Source organism: Rhinatrema bivittatum, chromosome 3 (assembly GCF_901001135.1).
Source record: "Rhinatrema bivittatum chromosome 3, aRhiBiv1.1, whole genome shotgun sequence".
Lineage (NCBI taxonomy): Eukaryota > Metazoa > Chordata > Amphibia > Gymnophiona > Rhinatrematidae > Rhinatrema > Rhinatrema bivittatum.
The window spans coordinates 188,900,333-188,920,876 of NC_042617.1; the positions used below are offsets into that span (position 1 = coordinate 188,900,333).

At 46.2% G+C, this 20,544-nt stretch overlaps 1 protein-coding gene across 2 annotated transcripts in view; it reads right to left on the reverse strand.

Moving 5' to 3' along the window:
• Positions 1-20,544, reverse strand: part of SHPRH (SNF2 histone linker PHD RING helicase) — a 425,259-nt gene that overhangs the window by 39,553 nt on the left and 365,162 nt on the right. For both annotated transcript variants that reach the window (XM_029594036.1, XM_029594035.1), the window contains 3 exons: positions 16,003-16,146; positions 7,540-7,641; positions 3,954-4,019 (listed from right to left, as the gene is read on the reverse strand). In XM_029594036.1, the coding sequence (XP_029449896.1) occupies positions 3,954-4,019; positions 7,540-7,641; positions 16,003-16,146 (312 nt within the window). The remainder of the gene's footprint in view (positions 1-3,953; positions 4,020-7,539; positions 7,642-16,002; positions 16,147-20,544) is intronic.

Here is a 20,544-nt window from a genome sequence, read left to right on the forward strand (position 1 = left end):
ATGGCACTGCTGCCCTACAAATCTCCTGGGGTGATAAAAGTCGACACTCAGCCCAGGAAGCAGCCTACGCCCTATGGAATGCGCCCACAAACCAACAGGAACCTGTCATCCCTTACAAATGTAAGCCGAACAAATGGCCTCTCCAAGCCAAAAAGGTATGGTAGCCTTAGAGACTTTGCCCCAGTCCACTGAAGAGAACAAACAGATGATCTGAGCAACAAAAAGCATTAGTAACCTCCAAATACCAAAGTAGCGTCCGCCGCACATCCAGAAGATGTAATTCTCTTTCCTGAGGAGAATCCTTCGACCACACTGGAAAACCCGGAAGATCTACTGTCTGATTAACATGAAAGGCAGACACCACCTTAGGAACAAAGGAAGGCACAGTTCTATATGAGATTCCATTTCCGGAAATCTGCAAAAACAGATCCCTACGTGACAGAGCCTGAAGTTCCGAAATCTTTCGAGCTGAACAAATAGCTACCAAAAAGACCGCTTTCAGAGTCAAATCCTTCAGGGTAGCCCTTCTCAAGGGTTCAAAGTGGGGTCTCAAAGGACACGAAGTACTAGATTGAGACCAATCTGGGCAGATATTTCACACCAGAAGACATAACAGCTTAGCCCCTTTGAGGAACCTTACCACATCCGGATGAACAGACAGAGTCCTACCCTGAATCCTGTCTCTAAGCACACCCAAGGCAGCCACCTGCACACGAAGAGAATTGTAAGCCAAATCCTTGGACAACTCCTGTGCAGGAAATCCAGCACATGCAACACCTCCACCACCAGAGTATTTAGACGACGCTGAAGACACCAAACTTCAAACAGTTTCCAGACCCTAATATATGCCATAGAGGTCGCTGGTCTTCTGGATTGAAGAAGAGTGGAGGCGACCTGTTTGGAGTAACCCTTCAGTCGAAGTCTCCGCCTCTCAAAACCCAAGCCGTGAGACAAAAGCGATACTCCCAATCTGAAAATATGGGACCCTGATGCAACAGGTCTGGAAGATGAGTCAGACTAAGAGGACCTTCCACCGCAAGTCACACCAGATCTGCGAACCACGGTTTCCGTGGACACTGGTGCCACTAGAACCACAGTCCCGGAATGTGATTCTATGCGCCTGAGGACACGAGCCTTGAGGAGCCAAGGAGGAAAGATGTACAGAAGAATTCCCAGAGCATCGAGGCCCACCGAACCGAGTTCCTTTTGGCAACTGAAGAATCTCTTCATCTTGGAGCTGAGCGGCGTCGCCATAAGATCCAACTGGAGAGTGCCCCACCTCGCACAGATGTGATTCCATGCCTCCGGGTACAATTCCCAGTCCCCAGGATCCAATTGCTGTCTGCTGAGGAATTCTGCCTGCACGTTGTCTACTCCCGCTACACGTGATGCGGCTAGGCCTTTGAGATGATGCTCCGCCCATGCAAATAATCTCCGGGCCTCCAACGCCATTGCATGACTCTTTGTGCCACCCTGCCGACTGATGTATGCCACAGCCGTCATGTTATCAGAGTACACTCGAATCATGTGACTCCAGACTAGGGGCAGAAAAACCTCCAGGGCTCGACGGACCGCCCTCATCTCGAGGCAATTGATGGACCAGAACCTCTCCTCCAGTTGCCACAGACCTTGCACCGACCGGTCCAAGCACACCGCTCCCCAGCCAGAGAGGCTTGTGTCCGTGGAGACCACCATCCAGTCCGGAGGGTCTAGATCCATCCCCTTCTCTAAATTGGGTCGAGACAGCCACCACGAGAGACTGGACCTGGACTCTCGAAGCAGAGGCAACGGAAGATGAAGCTGCTTCAAGCAGGGACTCCACCTGGACAACAGTGCACACTGCAGTGGTCTCTTGTGCACGAATGCCCATGGGACCAAGTCCAATGTGGATCACATGGACCCCAGGACCTGTATATAATCCCACACTTTGGGCACCTCCAGACGAAGAAGATGCTTGACCTGAGACTGCAACTTTGACACCCAGTCCGCTGCCAGGAAAACCTTGCTTCGCAGAGTGTCGAAATGGGCCCCTAAGTAAACCAGCGACTGAGTCAGCTCTTACTAACTCTTCTGCACATTGATAACCAAACCGAGAGTCACTCTTTGGATGGACTTCTCACATTCCTCCCTGGACTTTGCTCGAACCAACCAATTGTCCAGATACGGGTGGACCAAAATTCCCTCCCGGTAAAGAGCCACAGCCACCACCACCATCGCCTTGGTGAATGTGCGGGGCACCTTCACCAAGCGAAACAGGAGGGCTCTGAACTGAAAATGTTGACTCAACACTTTGAAGCAAAGAAACATCTGATATTCCTGCTGAATTGGAATGTGTAGGTACGCTTCCATCAGGTCTAGGGAGGCGAGAAATTCTCCTTTGTGAACCACTGCCATCAGGGTATGCAGCATCTCCATGCAAAAGCGAAGAACCTGAAGGAACTGATTCACCTTCTGCAAATCAAGAATGGGCCAAAAGGAGTCCTCCTTTTTCGGCACCACAAAGTAAACAGAATATCTTCCCTGACCCTGCTCCTGAACATGGCCTTTAGGGCAAGCAGCCTTTGCAGCGTCCCCAACACTGCCTCCCACCTGATGTGTGAGATCACGTGGGATGCCACAAAGGCCTCCCAAGGTGGGCACAAAAAATCTAGAGCGTAGCCTTCTTGTATCATCTCCAGCACCCAATGGTCCAAGGTGATCCTTTCCCACTCCTCGTAGAAGATGGACAAGCTTCAATGGGCTGCTTTTTTTTTTTTTTTTTTTTTTTTTAACTAACAGCCTGCAGGTGCAGCTCTACCATCTGCTGGAGTCAGAGAAATACTGAGGTCCTGCAGGTGGCACTCTCAGTTAAGTAGCAGTGCTTCAAAGTTTTGTTCTCTGACTGCATCTGCTGGAAGGGATGAATAACCCATTGGTCTGGACTGATCTGGGTTCAGGATGCCTTAATCCTTCACAGGCCTGGATTTAGGCATTGGCAATTGCCCAGGGCACAAAATTTAAGGCACCAAATCACCAGGCAAAAGGAGTGAAACCTTGCCAAGCAGGAGCCTGCTCCAGCAGTCAACTTCAAAGGGACACTGCTATAGCATTCTGGGACTTTAGAGGGTGGTGGGGGGAAAGGGTCATCCCCCACATTCTGATCTCTCAACCCCCACTCTCCAGCCCTGCCTATGGGGGCCAGTCTCTTAAACCCAGCGATGACCCTTCTTAGATTCTTATACAATGCAGGGATTTCCTAAGCCTGTGAGAAGAAAATATGCATCGCAGATGATTCTGAAAACCAGAAACACTGTGTCAATATTTTCAGAGAACCAAGCCTCTAAAACATTTCCCATTGCTTTCTAGAGAAAACTCTTACAAGCTGCAGAATATTGACCAGCATTCCATTCCAAAAACCACCTCCCTTACCCTTCCAGCACTTTGGCACACAGTAACACAGACACACAGAAACAAGGACAAATAACTAAAGCAGCTGGAGAAGGATGGCACCAATAGGTGCCCTTCAAGCCACCTCCCCACACACAACTTCTCTACCCATACCTGCTCCAGGGAAAGCAACTGATGCACTACTGAAGGATGGCGCTGAAAGGAGCTTTCCAAACCACCTCCACACACATTTAATTCACAACCCCCCAACATCTGCCCCAACTGCACCCCACACCCTTTATGGTCCCCACCAACATGCCCTACCTGTTCAGGTAAATCAGAAATTTATGCTTAAGATATATTTGCTTACAAATATACCTCATGCATATTCATTGTGGACATCCTGAAAATCAGACTCTAGGACAGATGTTGCCTACCGCTGCTTTATCTGGTACTGGTGACACATTTTATAAGCATCTTTTCAGAATAAAGTCAAATGCAATTAAAGAACTTTCAGAATTCAGACTGCAGAGATGTGATTGTTGAGAATACAGAACCCTTCCCCCTGGTATTCTCTAGTACTGTACCTGCTTTCCGAGCTGCTTTGCACAGATTGGACAGGGCTCTGGATTTACTCCTCCTGTAGTTTGATCCTGAGAATAAGTAACACAACCACACATACAAAAAGAATCAGAACAACAAAATTGAAATGGTGCCTAGAGCTGCTTAAACTCTATCTAGCATTTTAAAATACATTGAAAATTTCTCTTCCAACTGTTACACTGAAGTCCATAAATTACTTGTGTGGATGGGGAAAAATAGTTCTTAAATTAATCAATATCAAAGCAGACTTTATTTTCATATTATTACAGTGAAGGACAGTATAGTCAGATAACCATTTTCTTCCACAAATTGTATTGCACAAGTTAATATTTGTAATGCTAGAGTGCCTATGTATAACTAATACTATAGACACTGAATTATGACAGTGAGGTAGTGAAGCAGGAGATGGACAGGAATAGCAGTTTCTTACCAGTAACTCTTGTTCTCCGAGGACAGCAGGATGTCAGTCCTCATAAATGAGTGACATAATTTGATGGATACCAGCCTGGAATTTTTATGTCAAAGTTTTTAGATCTTTAACTGTGCCTCCCTGGGCATGTGCAGCATGTCAAGCATCCATGCGAGAGACCCCTTTAGTCTGATTTCTTAGCTTAAATAAGGTGATGCCAACTCCAAGAGAAGGTAGGCAGGTTTCGTGAGGGCTGCTATCCTGCTGAACTTTGAGAACAAATCTTATAATTAAGCAACTCTGCTTCCTCCAAGGACAAGCAGGATGGCAGCCCTCAAAATTGAGGAATCCCTAGCTACAGACTTCCCAAACTACAAAAAAAAAAAGTGAGGAAACAAAAACAATGCCAATGGGCACAACAGGTTTTGTTGGCAACAGGCCTTTTCTCTTTTCATATTTTTTTATGTAAAAGGCCAGTCTAGAACACAAACAAGAGGCTCTAGGAGGGAATGAAGCTGGGTTCTACACCTCAAATCGATTCTGCAGGACAGACTGCCTCTGAACCTACTGCCATGTCAGGAGACCTCATCCAATCAACAGTGTGATGTGAAGGTGTGGAGAGAACTCTGCAGCTTTGCAGATCTCCACGGAGACTGATCTTAGGCGGGCTACCAACACTGCCATGGCTCTGACACTGTGAGCCTTGACCTAACCTGGCACAACAGAATGAGATGCAATCTGCTAGCTAATTAGATAAGAATGTGTTTGGTAACACACTCTTTATCTAATTGGCTTCGGTTCGCTCTAGGTAGACCAAGGCTCTTTTGGAGTCCAAACTGTGTGTGATGCTTGCTCACCTTTGTGGACATGTTGCCTAGGAAAAAATGTTGAAAGGATGATTGACTGGTTAAGACAGAGTTCCATATCGCTTTATGTTTCAACAGTTTTTATTTGCAATACTAAATAACATCACCCTGCGAGACTTACACTCTGAGTCTTCTGCAGGGAATAACAATACATGACCTTAATTTTATAATAAAGAAATACAACAAGCCATCAAACAGCTGAGTTCAGTGCGTTGCCGTAACCCTCCCTCCACCTTCTAACCCTCCCTGATCCCCCCCTTCCTCTCCCAAAACCACTCCTTCCCAGAACAACGACAGAATGGTATAATCGCCACCCACAGTTCACCTACGCAGGAACCCACAATAGTCAATCTTTCAGAATCAAACTCCTGGCCCGATGAGGAAGCGTTTGTATGTACAAGGTAGATAAGTCACTAGAGCTTGAAGCTCACTGACCTTGCAAACTAAAGTCACTGCCACCAAAAATATGACATTACAAGTCTGGTACTTCAGGTTATAGAAACACAGCGGCTCAAAGGGAGTTTTCATCGTGTGGATCAGTACAACGCTGAAGTCCCAAGACACTGCGTGAAGTCTGATGGGAGGTTTCAAAGAAGCAGGCCCCATATTAATTGTGCAACTAAAGGCTGTATAGCAATGGGTCTTATCTTCTACATATTAGTGATAAGTTCCAGTTACACCGAAATGCACTCTTAAGGGCAGATTTTTAAAGCCCTTCGTGCTTAAATCCCGGCCTTTACGCGTGTGGCCGGGCCCTACACGCACCGGGAAAATCCTCCAAGAGGCCCGGCCACGTGCGTAAAGGCCAGGACGCGTTCAAGTGCCGGGCCTCTTGGAAGGGGCGGGCTGGAGGGCGTGTTTTGGGTGGGGAGGGGCGGTCCAGGACAGCGCCACTGTTTGCTGTCCCGGAGCCTCGTGTGCCATGCAAGTTACTTCAGGTCGAGCCCTGAAGTAACTTGAAAAAAAAAAGGTAAAAAAATGTAAAATTGCTTTTTAGAGGGTGGGAAGGAGAGGGGAAGGGGAAGGGAGGTTAGAGTAGGGGGTAGGAAAGTTCCCTCCCAGTCCGCTCCTAAATTGGAGAGGACTGGGAGGGAACTGGGGAAGACCCCGATGCGTCATAGCGCGAATATAGCAAAAATGAACCCCCCCATGCGCGCGCTGCCCCCGTTTTTGTAACATGCGCATACCAGCGCGTGCATGTTATAAAATCACGCGTCCATGTGTGCATGCTGGACTGATTTTATGTGCCTGAAGTGCTTTTCCATAAGTTCCAACTGGGACTGGTGCTCCCTAGGGATCAGGGTCATGCAATGATGACACTCAAGGACGTCATGTGATGGCCACCGGATCAAGACACACCTACCATGGGGATCTATGACAAACATGACCCTGTCACACTAGGGCCTTTGTTTAAAGCCATTGGTCTGCTTATCCAAGACTGGACAAAAAAAACCAATGAAGTAATATTGAATAATTCTATAACTGTGAGCAGTTGATGACCCTCAGTGACAATGAAAGGAAACTTACAAAAACGACCGAAAAAACATATCAAAAGAGACTAGAAGGAGTAGATAAAGGTGGCAAGGACCCTGTGTCAGATGATTTCTGCCCAAATTAGGACTGGAAAATCCACATAAAACCAGGAGAGTGAAGATCTGTGATTGGTGGGCTCCATGGAAAAGAAGAAACTGAAAGGGTTCCCGTGTGGATGTGTAGATTATTGGCATGCTGCACATGAATGGTGAGGCACAGTTAAAGTCCTTGAAACTTTGACATAAATGTTCTGGGCCAGGCTCCATCAGATGATGTCAACCACTTGTAAAGACTGCCATTCTGCTTTTCCTTGAAGAAAAGATGGAAATCCAAACCACCACATTTGTTCTACAAATGTTTAATTTGCTTTTTTTTTTATTCTCAATTTGTTCTTAATTATTTACATATCTTCCACCACTGACAATATGCTCCTTCTGTTCTCGCCTGAAGACTGGTGAGAAGTCTCCTCAAAGGCTAGCCTTTTCCTAATGCCTGAGCGCATCATCTCTGTGGCAACCCCAGGCCCTGCCAGTCCTGTTGGACAGGAGACTTGAACATGAATCTCTGCACTATACCACAGAGCACTACCATCTGATCCATGGAACCATTGCACAAAAAAAGTATCTTTAATCTTCATCAACAAAGTAAAAGAAAAACAGAAAATACTGTCACAGTACTGCTCAAATAGGGTTAAGTTTCTGGGGGGGGGAAAAAAAGCAATATGTTGACAAACATTTGAAAAAAAGAAAAGGCCTGGCATACCTTCTCTAAATTAGTGAGATACAGGAGCTGACCCAGTTTCTTTTGGAGCTGCGATTTTGCAACTGCTTTATCGTTCAATAGCGTCACTCTGTTTTGCTCCACCTACCAACACAATACACATTGTTACAAAACACAGTAAAAGTACTTATAAACTTCAGAGACTGATGTCTTTCTGCAACCTAAAGGACAAATTTTTAACCTAACCATTGAATAAGGAAGGAAAATTAGTTTTTACCTGATAATTTTCGTTCCTGTAGTACCACGGATCAGTCCAGACTCCTGGGTTTTGCCTCCCTTCCAGCAGATGGAGACAGAGAAAATTTTAACAGACTCTGCCATATATTCTAAGGTGCCACCTACAGTCCAGCAGTATTACTCAGTATCAAAGCAGAATTGCCTCAACCAAACTAACTATATACAATAACACTTTATCAGAAATGGCTCACTAAACCCAAATGGGAACATAACCTGTAGAACACCGTTGAACACTGTCAACCAAAAAGATCTGCAGATCCAAAAAGAAAACAAATGCTGAATGAGTGGACTCTCCGTTACCTCTATGCCTACAACGGGTGGGACTCTGGACTGATCTGTGGTTCTACGGGAACGAAAATTATCAGGTAAGAACTAATTTTCCTTTCCCTGAACGTACCCAGATCAGTCCAGACTCCTGGGATGTACCAGAGTCTCTTACGTGGGATGGGATCCGGAGAGGCCCGCTCAGAGCACACCTTCTCCAAATCCACCTGAACCCGGTGCCTGGACATCAAGTCTGTAATGCCTCGCAAAAGTATGTAAAGACTTCCAAGTAGCCGCCCTGCAAATCTCCTGAGGCGAGACTTTTTGGCATTCCGCCCAAGACGCTGCCTGCGAACGAGTGGAATGGGCATGAAGACCAACCAGTAGAGGTCAACTACGCAGCAAATATGCTGAATGTATAGCCTCTTTCAGCCAGCGAGATATAGTAGCTTTAGATGTCATATTACCCTTCCTTGGACCACTCCACAGCACAAAAAGATGGTCGGACATACGAAAAGAGTTTGTAACTTCCAGATAACGCAGCAAAGCCCTGCGAACATCCAGTCTCCGTAAGTCTCTAGACAACGGATCCGACCGGTCCAAGTCTGGAAAAGACGGGAGCTCCACAGATTGATTCAAATGAAAGGAGGAAACCACTTTCGGAAGGAAAGAAGGAAACGTCCTTAAGGAAACTCCAGAATCTGAAATTCTCAAGAAAGGCTCTCTACTGGATAGTGCTTGAAGCTCCGACACTCTACAAGCCGATGTGATAACTACAAGAAAAATCACCTTTATTGTGAGATCTTTCAGCGTCGCCCTTTTCAGAGGTACAAAGGGTGCCGCACAGAGGGCTGAGAGAACTAAGTTCAGGCTCCAGGAAGGACAAGGGTGTCTGACCGGAGGACGTAAGTGTTTTGCTCTCCTAAGGAAACGAGCCACATCTGGATGTGCAGCCAACGCTACACCATGTATGGAACCACGCAAGCAACCAAGCGTTGCCACCTGCACTCTCAGAGAACTACACGATAAGCCCTTGGATAGTCCAGCTTGTAGAAAACACAAAATATCTAACACTGATGCCCGGGTAGGAACAACCTCACGTGCCACACACCAAGATTCAAAAACTCTCCACATCTGAACATACGTGAGGGTGGTGGATGTTTTACGCGATCTCAGAAGCGTAGCAACTACCGCATCAGAATAACCTTTGCCCCTTAGGCGCCGCCTCTCAAAAGCCATCGGCTCCTTCCAAACAAATGGGCCCTTGATGCAGAAGGTCCGGGAGCACCGGAAACCATAGGGGCCCCGCCACCACTAGGTTGATCCACAAACCATGGCCACTTGGCCACTCTGGAGCTACGAGGATGACCTCTGCCGGGTGAAGTTCTACTCGCCTGAGCACTTTGCCGATTAGAGGCCAAGGCGGAAAGACATATAGCAGGACATTGGTTGGCCAGGGCAGAACCAGGCCATCTACCCCTTCCACTCCTGTCTCCCTGCGGCGACCAAAGAAGCATGGGGCATTGTCATTCCGAAATGTCGCCATCAGATACATGCTGGGTATGCCTCATGTGTTGCATATGAGCTGAAACGCCTCGTCTGCCAACTCCCATTCTCCGGGATTGAGACTGTGTCGACTGAGAAAGTCTGCCTGAACGTTGTCGATGCCGGCTATGTGAGACACTGTGATGCTGACCAGATGCTGCTCCACCCAGCTGATCAGCTGCTGAGCTTCCATCGCCACTGGTTGGCTCTTGGTTCCTCTTTGGCGACTGATATAAGCTACTGTGGTCACATTGTCGGACAGTACTCTGACAACCTCCCCTGGAGGAGAGAAAGGAACACTTGCAACGCTAACCACATGCTAACCATTGCCCCTGCACCGATTTCCCGAGACAAACTGCACCCCAGCCAGAGAGGCTGGCATCCGTGGTAACCACTGTCCACTCGGGTACTACCAAGGGAACTCCGCAGGTTAAGATGTCCGAGAGGAGCCACCAATCAAGACTGGACCGAGCAGTATCCGTAAGGGGAAGAAGCAGGTGAAACTGCTCGAAAACTGGTTTCCATTGTGAAAGTAAAGCAGACTGTAAAGGACGCATATGAGCAAAGGCCCAGGGCACCAGCTCCAGAGTGGAAGTCATCGATCCTAGGACCCGCAAGTAATCCTGGACTCTGAGAGGATGCTTGGCCAAGAAGTCTCGAACCTGCCTCTGCAACTTCGCTCCATGATAAGGAAAACTCTCCCCTGTTGCGTGTCGAATAGGGCTCCCAGGAATTCCAAGGACTGAGTGGGCACCAGTCAACTCTTGGCTAGGATAACCACCCAACCAAGCGTTCTCAGTAGCTGAAGCACTCTGCGGACCGCTGAATGGCTGAACAATTCCGACTTTGCTTGAATCAGCCAGTCGTCCAGATATGGATGCACCAAGAGCCCCTCCCTCCGAAGCTGCGCCGCTACCACAACCGTTACCTTGGTAAAGGTCCAGGGCGCGGTGGCAAGACCAAAAGGCAGAGCCTGAAACTGAAAATGACAACCCAGAACCGAGAACCGAGGAACTTCTGGTGGGCAGTCCGGATGCCGATGTGAAGATACGCCTCCGTTAGATCCAGCAAAGCCAGAAACTCTCCTTGTCGCACCGAGGCAATCACGGACCATAGACTCTCCATGTGAAAACGAGGCACCCGAAGGTATCTGTTGACTCTTTTCAAATCTAGAATGGGCAGAAATGCCCCCTCTTTTTTGGGAACCACAAAGAAAATGGAATAACGTCCTTTCCTTCATTCCGCTGGAGGAACTGGCGTAATGGTACCAAGCTCGAGAAGACGCTGCAAAGTGACTTTCACCGCCCTCCACTTCTCTTAGTAACTGCATGGGGAGACTAGAAACCGGTCCTGAAGGCGACGTGCAAAATCTAAAGCATAGCCTTGTCCTATCACAGTGAGGACACACTGGTCCAACATCAATCGGGCCCATTCCTCGTCAAACAGGGACAGTCTGCCCCCTACAATTGGCACAGAGGAATGGACTGGCGTCCCTTCATTGCGAAGACTTGACCCCAGACGCGGACAGGGCATTACCAGTTCTGCCAAAGCGTCGGCCACGAAAGGACTGGGACTAGGTCTGTTGCCTATTCGAAGTCTGCCGAAAGGAAGAACCAGGAGCCCTGGATGGGTGAAATCTTCGATTACCCCTGAAGCGAGCCCGAGATGAAAAGGAGTCCTCCGGCAAACAATGAACCTTATTCTCGCCCAGGGAGTGAATCATGACTTCTAGGTCTTTTCCAAAAAGTAATTTGCCCTTAAAAGGCAACAAACCCCGCTGAGCCTTGGAAGAAACATCGGCAGACCAGTTTCTTAACCACAGGAGTCTGCGGGCAGAGACAGCAGACACCATAGACCTGGCCGAAGTCCGCAACAGATCGTAAAGAGCATCAGCACTATAAGCGACTGCCGCTTCCAGGCGCCCCGCCTGGGGAGCTTCACCCTCTGACAGACCGGCGTTGGCCTGCAGTTGCTGCACCCAGTGAAGGCCAGCTCTTAAAGAAAACCTGCTGCACATGGCCACTCGCACTCCCAGTGCCGAGACCTCAAAACATTTCTTGAGCTGAAGCTCCAACTTTCTGTCTTGCAGGTCCTTGAGGGCTGTTGCTCTCGTAAACGGAATGGTAGTCTTTTTGGTGACTGCTGACACCACCGTGTCCACCTTGGGAACCCGAAGAAGGTCCAACGCATCCTCTGGCAGAGGATACAGATTATCCATAGCCTTACTAACCTTCAACCTCAGGTCAGGTGTGTCCCATTCTCTGAACAGCAAGTCTGTTATGGAAAAATGAAAAGGAAAAGAAGTGGTCGGACCCCGCAGGCTCAACAACACTGGATCCTTAGCCCCTAGCCTGGACTCCTCTGGGGGCCGTCGATGCCCAACTCCCCTAAAATTGCGGGGATCAGCGGACCCAACTCCTCTTTTCGAAACAGGCGGACCACCTTCGGGTCATCCCCTTCCACAATATGAGAGCCACGGCCTGAATCCTGCTGCTGATCAGCATCTACATCCACCCCCAGCGGGGGCTTGAACTGCAGGTCCTGGTCCCCTGGGTCAGAAACATGACCTGACGAATCTGTATCCATATGGGGCATCCCAGACCTTAACGGGCGCTTAGCCTTCAACGACCCAGAGCCACCATTAGCCTTGGATATATTCCGTGGATTCGACCTTGGACCCAGTAAAGACGTTTTCCCTCCAGCCTGCTGCTTTCCTGACTTCTTGGCCTTGAAGGCCTTGTGAAGTAACAAAATAAGCTCCGAGGAGAAGGAGGAGGAAGAGGAGAAATCTGAAGCCCCCTTGGGGCTATCCTCCGTTGCAAACGAGGCATGCTCTGATCGTTCACACCCCCCCCCTCCCGGGGACCCCTTGCTGTGGGGATAGGGGTGGTGGAAGAATCCTCTCCCCCATCGTTGCTCGTGTCTCCGCTCTAAAGGAGCTCAAAATGGCTTCCGTTCCCACGCTCAGCGGGAACGGATCAGCAGGAGAGAAACGCGATGCCCCAACCCCCAGAGGAGCTTTGCGAGCAGCGTTGTGAACATTTTTCGGGTCAACGGAGGCACGAAAAGCAGAGAACATCCCGTGAAAGATGCGAGCGTGCCGAGCCGCACGCGCGGCACGTTGAGCTCTGCAGCATCGAGCAGGAACAAAAATTCAAATGGGAGCAGCGAAAAAGAAATAAAACAACGGCAAAAAGCCCAGCCGCGATAGTGAGGGAAAGGAGAGCCTCAGCACCACACACCCAGACTTATCAACAAACTTTTTTATTTTTATTTTTTAAATAAACTTGACCGTTAGTGATCCAATGGTCCTGATCTGACTGGGGTGAGGTGAGCTGGGCTCCCCGGTATCACACCAGAGCTGCTAGATGATGGCAATAGGGCCCTCGACCCTGCGCCGCAGCTACCTCAAAGACCAGGGGGAATGGTCCCCTCAGGACCTCACAATCCCCTGGGAGGCTGAGAACTCTGCCTTGACCCTGATAGTGGATCTTTTTTTTTTTTTTTAAGCAAAGTATAAATTAAATAGACAAACTCCCTAACTCTAACACCTTTTTTTTTTTTTTTTTTTTTTAAACTCTAAGTAATCCGCACAGACTGCAGGTTTTGCACCTCCTCCATCTGCTGGAGACAGAGAAATACTGCCGGACTGTAGGTGGCACCTTAGGATATATGGCAGAGTCTGTTAAAAACTTCTCTGTCTCCATCTGCTGGAAGAGAGGCAAAACCCAGGAGTCTGGACCGATCCGGGTACGTATGGGGAACAAGGTTTAACAAAGGAAACTTTTTCTGATTAAATGCTCTCCTCTTTCCCAAGAGAAATCATAATTCTAATATATTAACATGGGTTACTTTCCCTGAAGATTAGTGCAGTTAGTATAGCTGTGTTTAAAAAAGGACTGGATAAGTTCTTGGAGGAGAAGTCCATTATCTGCTATTAATTAAGTTGACTTAGAAAATAGCCACTGCTATTACTAGCAACGGTAACATGGAATAGACTTAGTTTTTGGGTACTTGCCAGGTTCTTATGGCCTGGATTGGCCACTGATGGAAACAGGATGCTGGGCTTGATGGACCCTTGGTCTGACCCAGTATGGCATGTTTTTATGTTTCTCTGCTTGAGATGGAATTTCAAAGTGTAAGCTTTCCCTTCATTATAGACTGGTCAGATTCAATATGCCTGGAACACAGCACAACCAAAAATCTGCTTCTTCCTAGTTGGGCCTTCCTTTTATTTGAATGAAGGATATTTTTACAGCGCTGTGTACAATAGTGCTGTATATGTAAATAATAAACTTTATTATAAGGGGGAGGCCAGAACTAAGATATACTTTTAAGATAAACCATTTGAAAAAAATATATTTTGTAGTGTTTTCTTCGTACTACCCCGAATTCCTTTTATCCATAGGCATCCTATGGAAAATATCCCCACAATGCAATGAGGTAACTCTGCCTCATGCATCAGACTTTTCCTAGCAGATTATAAGAACATCTATCAGCAGGAACCTGGCAGTAGCATAGCAGAAGCAACAAAAATTAAATTAATAAATTGTAGTTTATTTTACAAATATTAACGCACTCTTTACTGCGGAATCCTATCTTTTAAAGGTAAAAACTGAAGATCAGGCTACATTCAATTGCTAAATCTTATCACTGTATTACCTTCACTGTGATGCAACTCCTTCTCTTGAAAAGAATATTCTGTGGATTTCAGTTGCTTAAAATCCAACAAACTTAAGCCTTATATACAGACAATGAAGCAGTCTACTATATATTAATCCTTCTATAAGCCAAGGAATTAAAGCTTCCAGGAATACCAAAGCTCTCTTTCTTATATTGCAATAGCATTTGTTAGCCTGCTCAGGCCCTTTAACCAGATGGCATTCCCGGAGTGTGCGGCTGCCATCACGTGAAACTTAAAGGGGATAGCTAAGCCACAATATATTTTATGGCAGTATTTTTACTCTAAGTACCACAGCTTAGTAAAGTTCGCAATATATTCTCCCTTCTGTAGCTTAGTAAATGAGCTCCTTGCTTTTATTTATAGGGAGGGTACTTTTCAAACATCCCACATAATTTATACTGCAAATGCATGCATAAGTTACACCCAATTTTCAAAGTGGATTTATGTACATAAGTTCACTTTGAAAATAACCCCACCAAATCTACCAGGACAAGTCACACTTGCTGTTTGGTGTGTAAAAAATTGACTGTACAATTTATGTGCATTTGATTGAATTTTACAAAATGTGCGGACAAATGCAAATCTCTCCCGAACTCCACACATCAGGATCACCGCTGTTCAATCTGGGTAAATTTACACATGAAGTTGACATTCGTATATAAGTTTACCCATATATTGAGCAGGCAATTTTGGAAAAGGCTATTTAGTTACTAGCTAATAATTTATCTGATGAGATCCCAGTTTTTATATTAGGTGACTTTAACTTGCATGTTGACGTCTCCCAACGATCATCTGCCTGTGAAAATTTCCTTGATGGGACCAGATCATTCATGAGCCTTCACATAGGGCCGGTCATACATTAGATTTAATTTTTATGAACTACAACTTAGTAGAAAATATAGCTACATCCACTAAATCAGTCCCTTGGACTGATCATATGATAATTCACGTTTGCATGCAAATTTTATGAGTAGGCAAAAGCTAGCTTTTTATGCAAATGAGGAACTCTTACTGCCTGTAGCAAAAATTTATCATATACTAACGCGGGATTTAATGTCCGAAATAACACCACCTTTTTTTGGTGTGGTAGGGGAGGGGGATTTTGCAGGATAGCTGCCGTTATCCCATGTCATGGCTAAAATGGCGGCTAATATCATGATCGCGAATACAAGGGCTTTTTTCATGCACACCTACACAGTCCTGTTGGACCAAAAAAACCATCTTTTTCTTCCCTGCCCTGTCTTCCTGAATATTCTATGTTAGGGGGAAGTGTACTAGTACTGGGATACTTGCTGGTTTACTGGCCCATTTACAGGATGGAAACAGGTTTTAATAGGGCACACATGTATGCACTGTCAGCCTATGTTATACCATGCATGCAAGGCATAACAAAATAAATAAATAAATTAAGAATTGAAAACTTAGCCATTCCATAGCAAAGGAAACATTATGGAGTGGCTCAACAGCCTGGCAACTTGGCAATGGTATTTCATGGGTTAGAGGTAATGTGACAATCACACAGTAACTAGCTTGGCAGATTATCTGAAATGCATCTATACCGAAGCAAATAGTTTTAAAAGTTTGGGGAACTATTTTTGTTTTGACTCCAAGAATGTCTAGTAAGCATATCTAATGCCTGGCACTTTATTAAAATGTCTGAAATTAGCTTTTCTACAAACACAAAAGTATACCAAGGCTAGTTGGCTGCTGCTCACCTCATGTGGTTCAATGATGTGAAGGACTGGTGGGTTAGGCTTTGGCTCATTGGGGTGGCGCACCCTGAGGCGTTCTGTTGCCATAGCAAGCTCATCAATGGCAGACACATGGTCTCGCAGTACCATCCAGTACTCATGAAGTAGCTACAAGAGGTAGACCAAAATGGAGAGAGAGACAGTAGGGTTCATTTCACATCTGTGAGGCCCTTAGCAACTTACATCTCACCAGAGCTACTAAATGACAAAATACAACCTTGGTTTTTAATAACTTTTTTTTCATTTTGTATGTTACCTTAAACTTCTTGTGACAGCTGAAACATTTTTAGAAATGTTCACAAACATTCTAAACTTCTTGGTGTAGAAAGAGTTGTGCCATTGTATAGTGCAGAGACTAGGACTGGTAAGCTTTCATTAAGTCTAGAAGAGAAAGGCTCTGTCTGAAAGACAATTTGAAAGCTGCATTCACTGCATGTGGTTGCACAGCTCTATGTTTCAGTGACATACACTGCAGATAGCATTTCAAATCAGTCTTCACTTTCTTTTCTTGACTGGTGAGCTTCCTCCTGTTCATTTGGAAGCAACAGCCTTTATTTGCAACTACCCCAGGATTTCTTTCCCTCCTATTTTATATCCCTTCCCAACTTACTTTAGTTCAGTCACTGCGGCACCGTCCTTAGCCAGGGACCAAGCACCAGGATTCCTTCTGGAACCCTGCAATCACGGCCCACTACTCAACTTCTAAATAGCAGAATCATTTGAACCATAGCTCTACATTCTCCCCAATCTACAGATGGAGCAAAACATTGGAAAATTGGTTCTTACCTGCTAATTTTCATTCCTTTAGTATCACAGATCAGTCCAGACTCCTGGGTTTTGCCTCCCTACCAGCAGATGGAGAGAGAGAAAGTTTTATTGATACTGGTACTTAACCTTGTGTGCCACCTGCAGTCCCTCTGTATTGACCTGTTGTACTCAAGCCAAATTGATAATCACACTAAAGAACTTTAACATCAAACTCCCCCAACAAACAGGAGCATGGGGATGCCGTAACCAAATGGAAACCCTGTCTGAGAAACTAATACAAATAAACAGCTTGGAGAGTGTGGAGAGCCACTATCAACCCTGCATTACATACAAACCTTATGAATGAACGGTCAACTCTCCCACCATCAATGGGCTGGTCTCTGGAATGATCTCTGGTACTACAGGAACGAAAATCAGCAGGTAAGAACCAATATTCCTTTCCCTATATGTACCCAGATCAGTCCATACTTCTGGGATGTACCTAAGCTCTCCTACAATGGTACCTAGAGAGTCCTGCTCGCAGGACATTCTCACCAAAGGCCATGGGAATCGGAAGCCCAACATCCCAGCGATAGTGTCCAGCAAAAATGTGCAGTGATTTCCAAGTAGCCTTTCTGCAAATCTCCTGCAGAGACACATCCTGAGCCTTGGTCCAATAGGTTGCCTGAAAACAACAGGCAGCAGCAAGAAGCAATTTACAAAGTTCTCGCCATGGCCTCAAAGGTCTGCTAAAGGATAGCCTCAATCCTACTATCTTACACATCTTTTAGAGCTGATTCTCATTCTATCAGGACGATCGTTAGCTTTGAAACAGCGCATCACCCTTCAACTGTTCCCTTGCCTTCGGGTGCACAGAGCACAAAATTGTGCCTCCCTTATTAAAACTTGCCTCGGGGGCATTCCACTCAAGGTCAATTAACCCTTGACAGGACACTATAATTACAGTGAGCAATATTGGATCTTTCAACTGCACACCCATAGCGACACCCTCGGCCACACTGAGCATCTTCAGGTCTGAGTCAACAGATTTGGTAACTCATCTTTCTAAGAACATGCCATACTGGGTCAGACCAAGGGTCCATCAAGCCCAGCATCCTGTTTCCAACAGTGGCCAATCCAGGCTATAAGAACCTGGCAAGTACCCAAAAAGTCTATTCCATGTTACTGTTGCTAGTAATAGCAGTGGCTATTTTCTAAGTCAACTTAATTAATAGCAGGTGATGAACTTCTTTTCTAAGAACTTATCCAATCCTTTTTAACACAGCTCCACTAACTGCACTAACCACATCCCCTGGCAACAAATTCTAGAGTTTAATTGTGCGTTGAGTGAAAAAGAACTTTCTACGATTAGTTTTAAATGTGCCACATGCTAACTTCATGGAGTGCCCCCTAGTCTTTCTATTATTCGAAAGAATAAATAATCGATTCACATTTACCTGTTCTAGAATTCTCATGATTGTGAAAAGATCTTATCTGATTAGAGTCCGAATTGGCTCCAAATCAGGGTTAAAACCTCTCTCTTGTAGAGCTGAGGAAAACAATTCCCATTGGAATCCTCTGACATATCATAATCCATTCACCTGAAGATCTCCCGGGACAACTTCCCTGCATTGTTTGCCCGCAGTGGCTGACAAATGTAAGGCCTGAGAATTCGATCCCTATTAAGTAAGTTGCTTCACCTAAGCCGAGCGCCCCTGCAGAAAGGTCTCTAGACATAGGAAACATTCCACTCAGGAGGAGGAGGGATATACTGTGGCCCCTAGGCCCAAACTTGGCCCTCTCTGACCATTCCTCTTGGGACAGCCTCTGCCCTCGGAAACAAGGAGAGAGGAGAACTAACTCTGCTATGTCTTGGACTTCACTATCCTCCCCTCCAGAGACCCCATAAGCCACAGGAATATCCAAACATTGGAAATCTGCAGGAGCCAAAATGCCTTGAGCCTCCAAACAGCACCGACACAGGCATAGAGGAAGTAAGGCTAGATTACCCTCAGATGGCAAGCTACACAGACAGCAAGGCACTTAGAATTGCTCACCCCTGGCGTCTAGCTCTCCTGAACTGCGGTTCTATGCGGCTTCCTGCACGAACACCAACGCCACCTGGTTCTACACACTCACCTCGAAGGATGTGCGCAAACGCGATCAAGACTTAGGTTGTGGTTGTACTGTGTTCAGTTCTGGAGACCGTATCTTCAAAGAGACAGAGACAAGATTGAAGCGGTACAGAGAAGGGCGACCAGAAAGGTGGAGGGTCTTCATCGGATGTCATACGAGGAGAGATTGAAGAATCTAAATATGTACACCCTGGAGGAAAGGAGGAGCAGGGGTGATATGATTCAGACTTTCAGATACTTGAAAAACTTTAACGATCCAAAGACAACGACAAACCTTTTCCGTCAGAAAAAAATCAGCAGAACCAGAGGTCACGAGCTGAGGCTCCAAGGAGGAAGACTAAGAACCAATGTCAGGAAGTATTTCTTCACGGAGAGAGTGGTGGATGCCTGGAATGCCCTTCCGGAGGAAGTGGTGAAGTCGAAAACTGTGAAGCACTTCAAAGGGGCATGGGATAAACACTGTGGATCCATCAGGTCTAGAGGACGCGTATAAAGAGCAGGACACTGCACGGAGCGGCAGTAGCCACAGAGGCATTCATGGAGCGGGATGCCAGTGGCCAGTGGTTGGTGTTCCACCTTCACGGAGCGGAAGGTTGGAGGGCTGCCATCTCCCAATTAAAAAAAGAAAAAAAACAAAGAAAAAAACAAACAAAAAAAACAAAACAAAAAACAGGGATGGGTTCATGGGCTATAGGTATTACCAATTATTAGGCTTATTCAATTACCAATTATTAGGCTTTTCAATATTTGATGATAGTTAATGTGACTTTCAAGGCATACTTCACTTTCAATGCATATCCAGCATAGCTCCCTGCTTCAACGGCAGGGGAGAAGAAAAACTAATACTTCACGCATATCCAGCATTGCTCTCTGCTTCAACGGCAGAGAGCTATGCTGCCGCTTACCCAACTAATCAAACTTAATATTTCACTTGGAAGCAGCTCCATCACTGCTCTCTAAATTAATAGTGGGGGTGAAAGGGAAATAGAACCTAAGGTTACTAAGAGCCAAGAGAAACAGATAAGTATGAGAAAAAAAGAAGTGTGAAGCTTGCTGGGCAGACTGGATGGACCGATTGGTCTTCTTCTGCCATCATTTCTACGTTTCTATATATACCTATGCAAATATGCGCCCAAGTCTAAGTCACGGTTGAACATGCACAAATATCTGTGCCAATCCATGTTCAAGCAAGTGCCCACACCAATACACACTCAAGTCTAGGTCACAATTGTATGTGCACATGTACCTGAGCAAATATGCACTCAAAAAATAGTCCACGGCCTTATGCACACAATTATGCATGCCTGTGTGTGCCTACCTTTGGAAAGTGCCACATGGTTGCTGGCCCAACTTCCACTGAAATTTAACAGAAGAGATGAACTGAGGAAGAGAAGTTTTCCCCCCTGTCAGACCCTGTCTCCCTGCTTCTACTGGGCATGAATAGAATGGCTGTGGATCAACCAAAGACTGGGAACTGGTTCAAGAGTGCCCCTCTTACACTGCTTTCATTGCCAAGAAAAGGCTTTGTGTATAATAAATCAAAATCCCATTGAAAAAGCTGTGAGGGCTCAGGAGCCAGTTAAGAGGAAAATCCTCCCAATTTAAGCCTTCCTGCTCCTCCTCA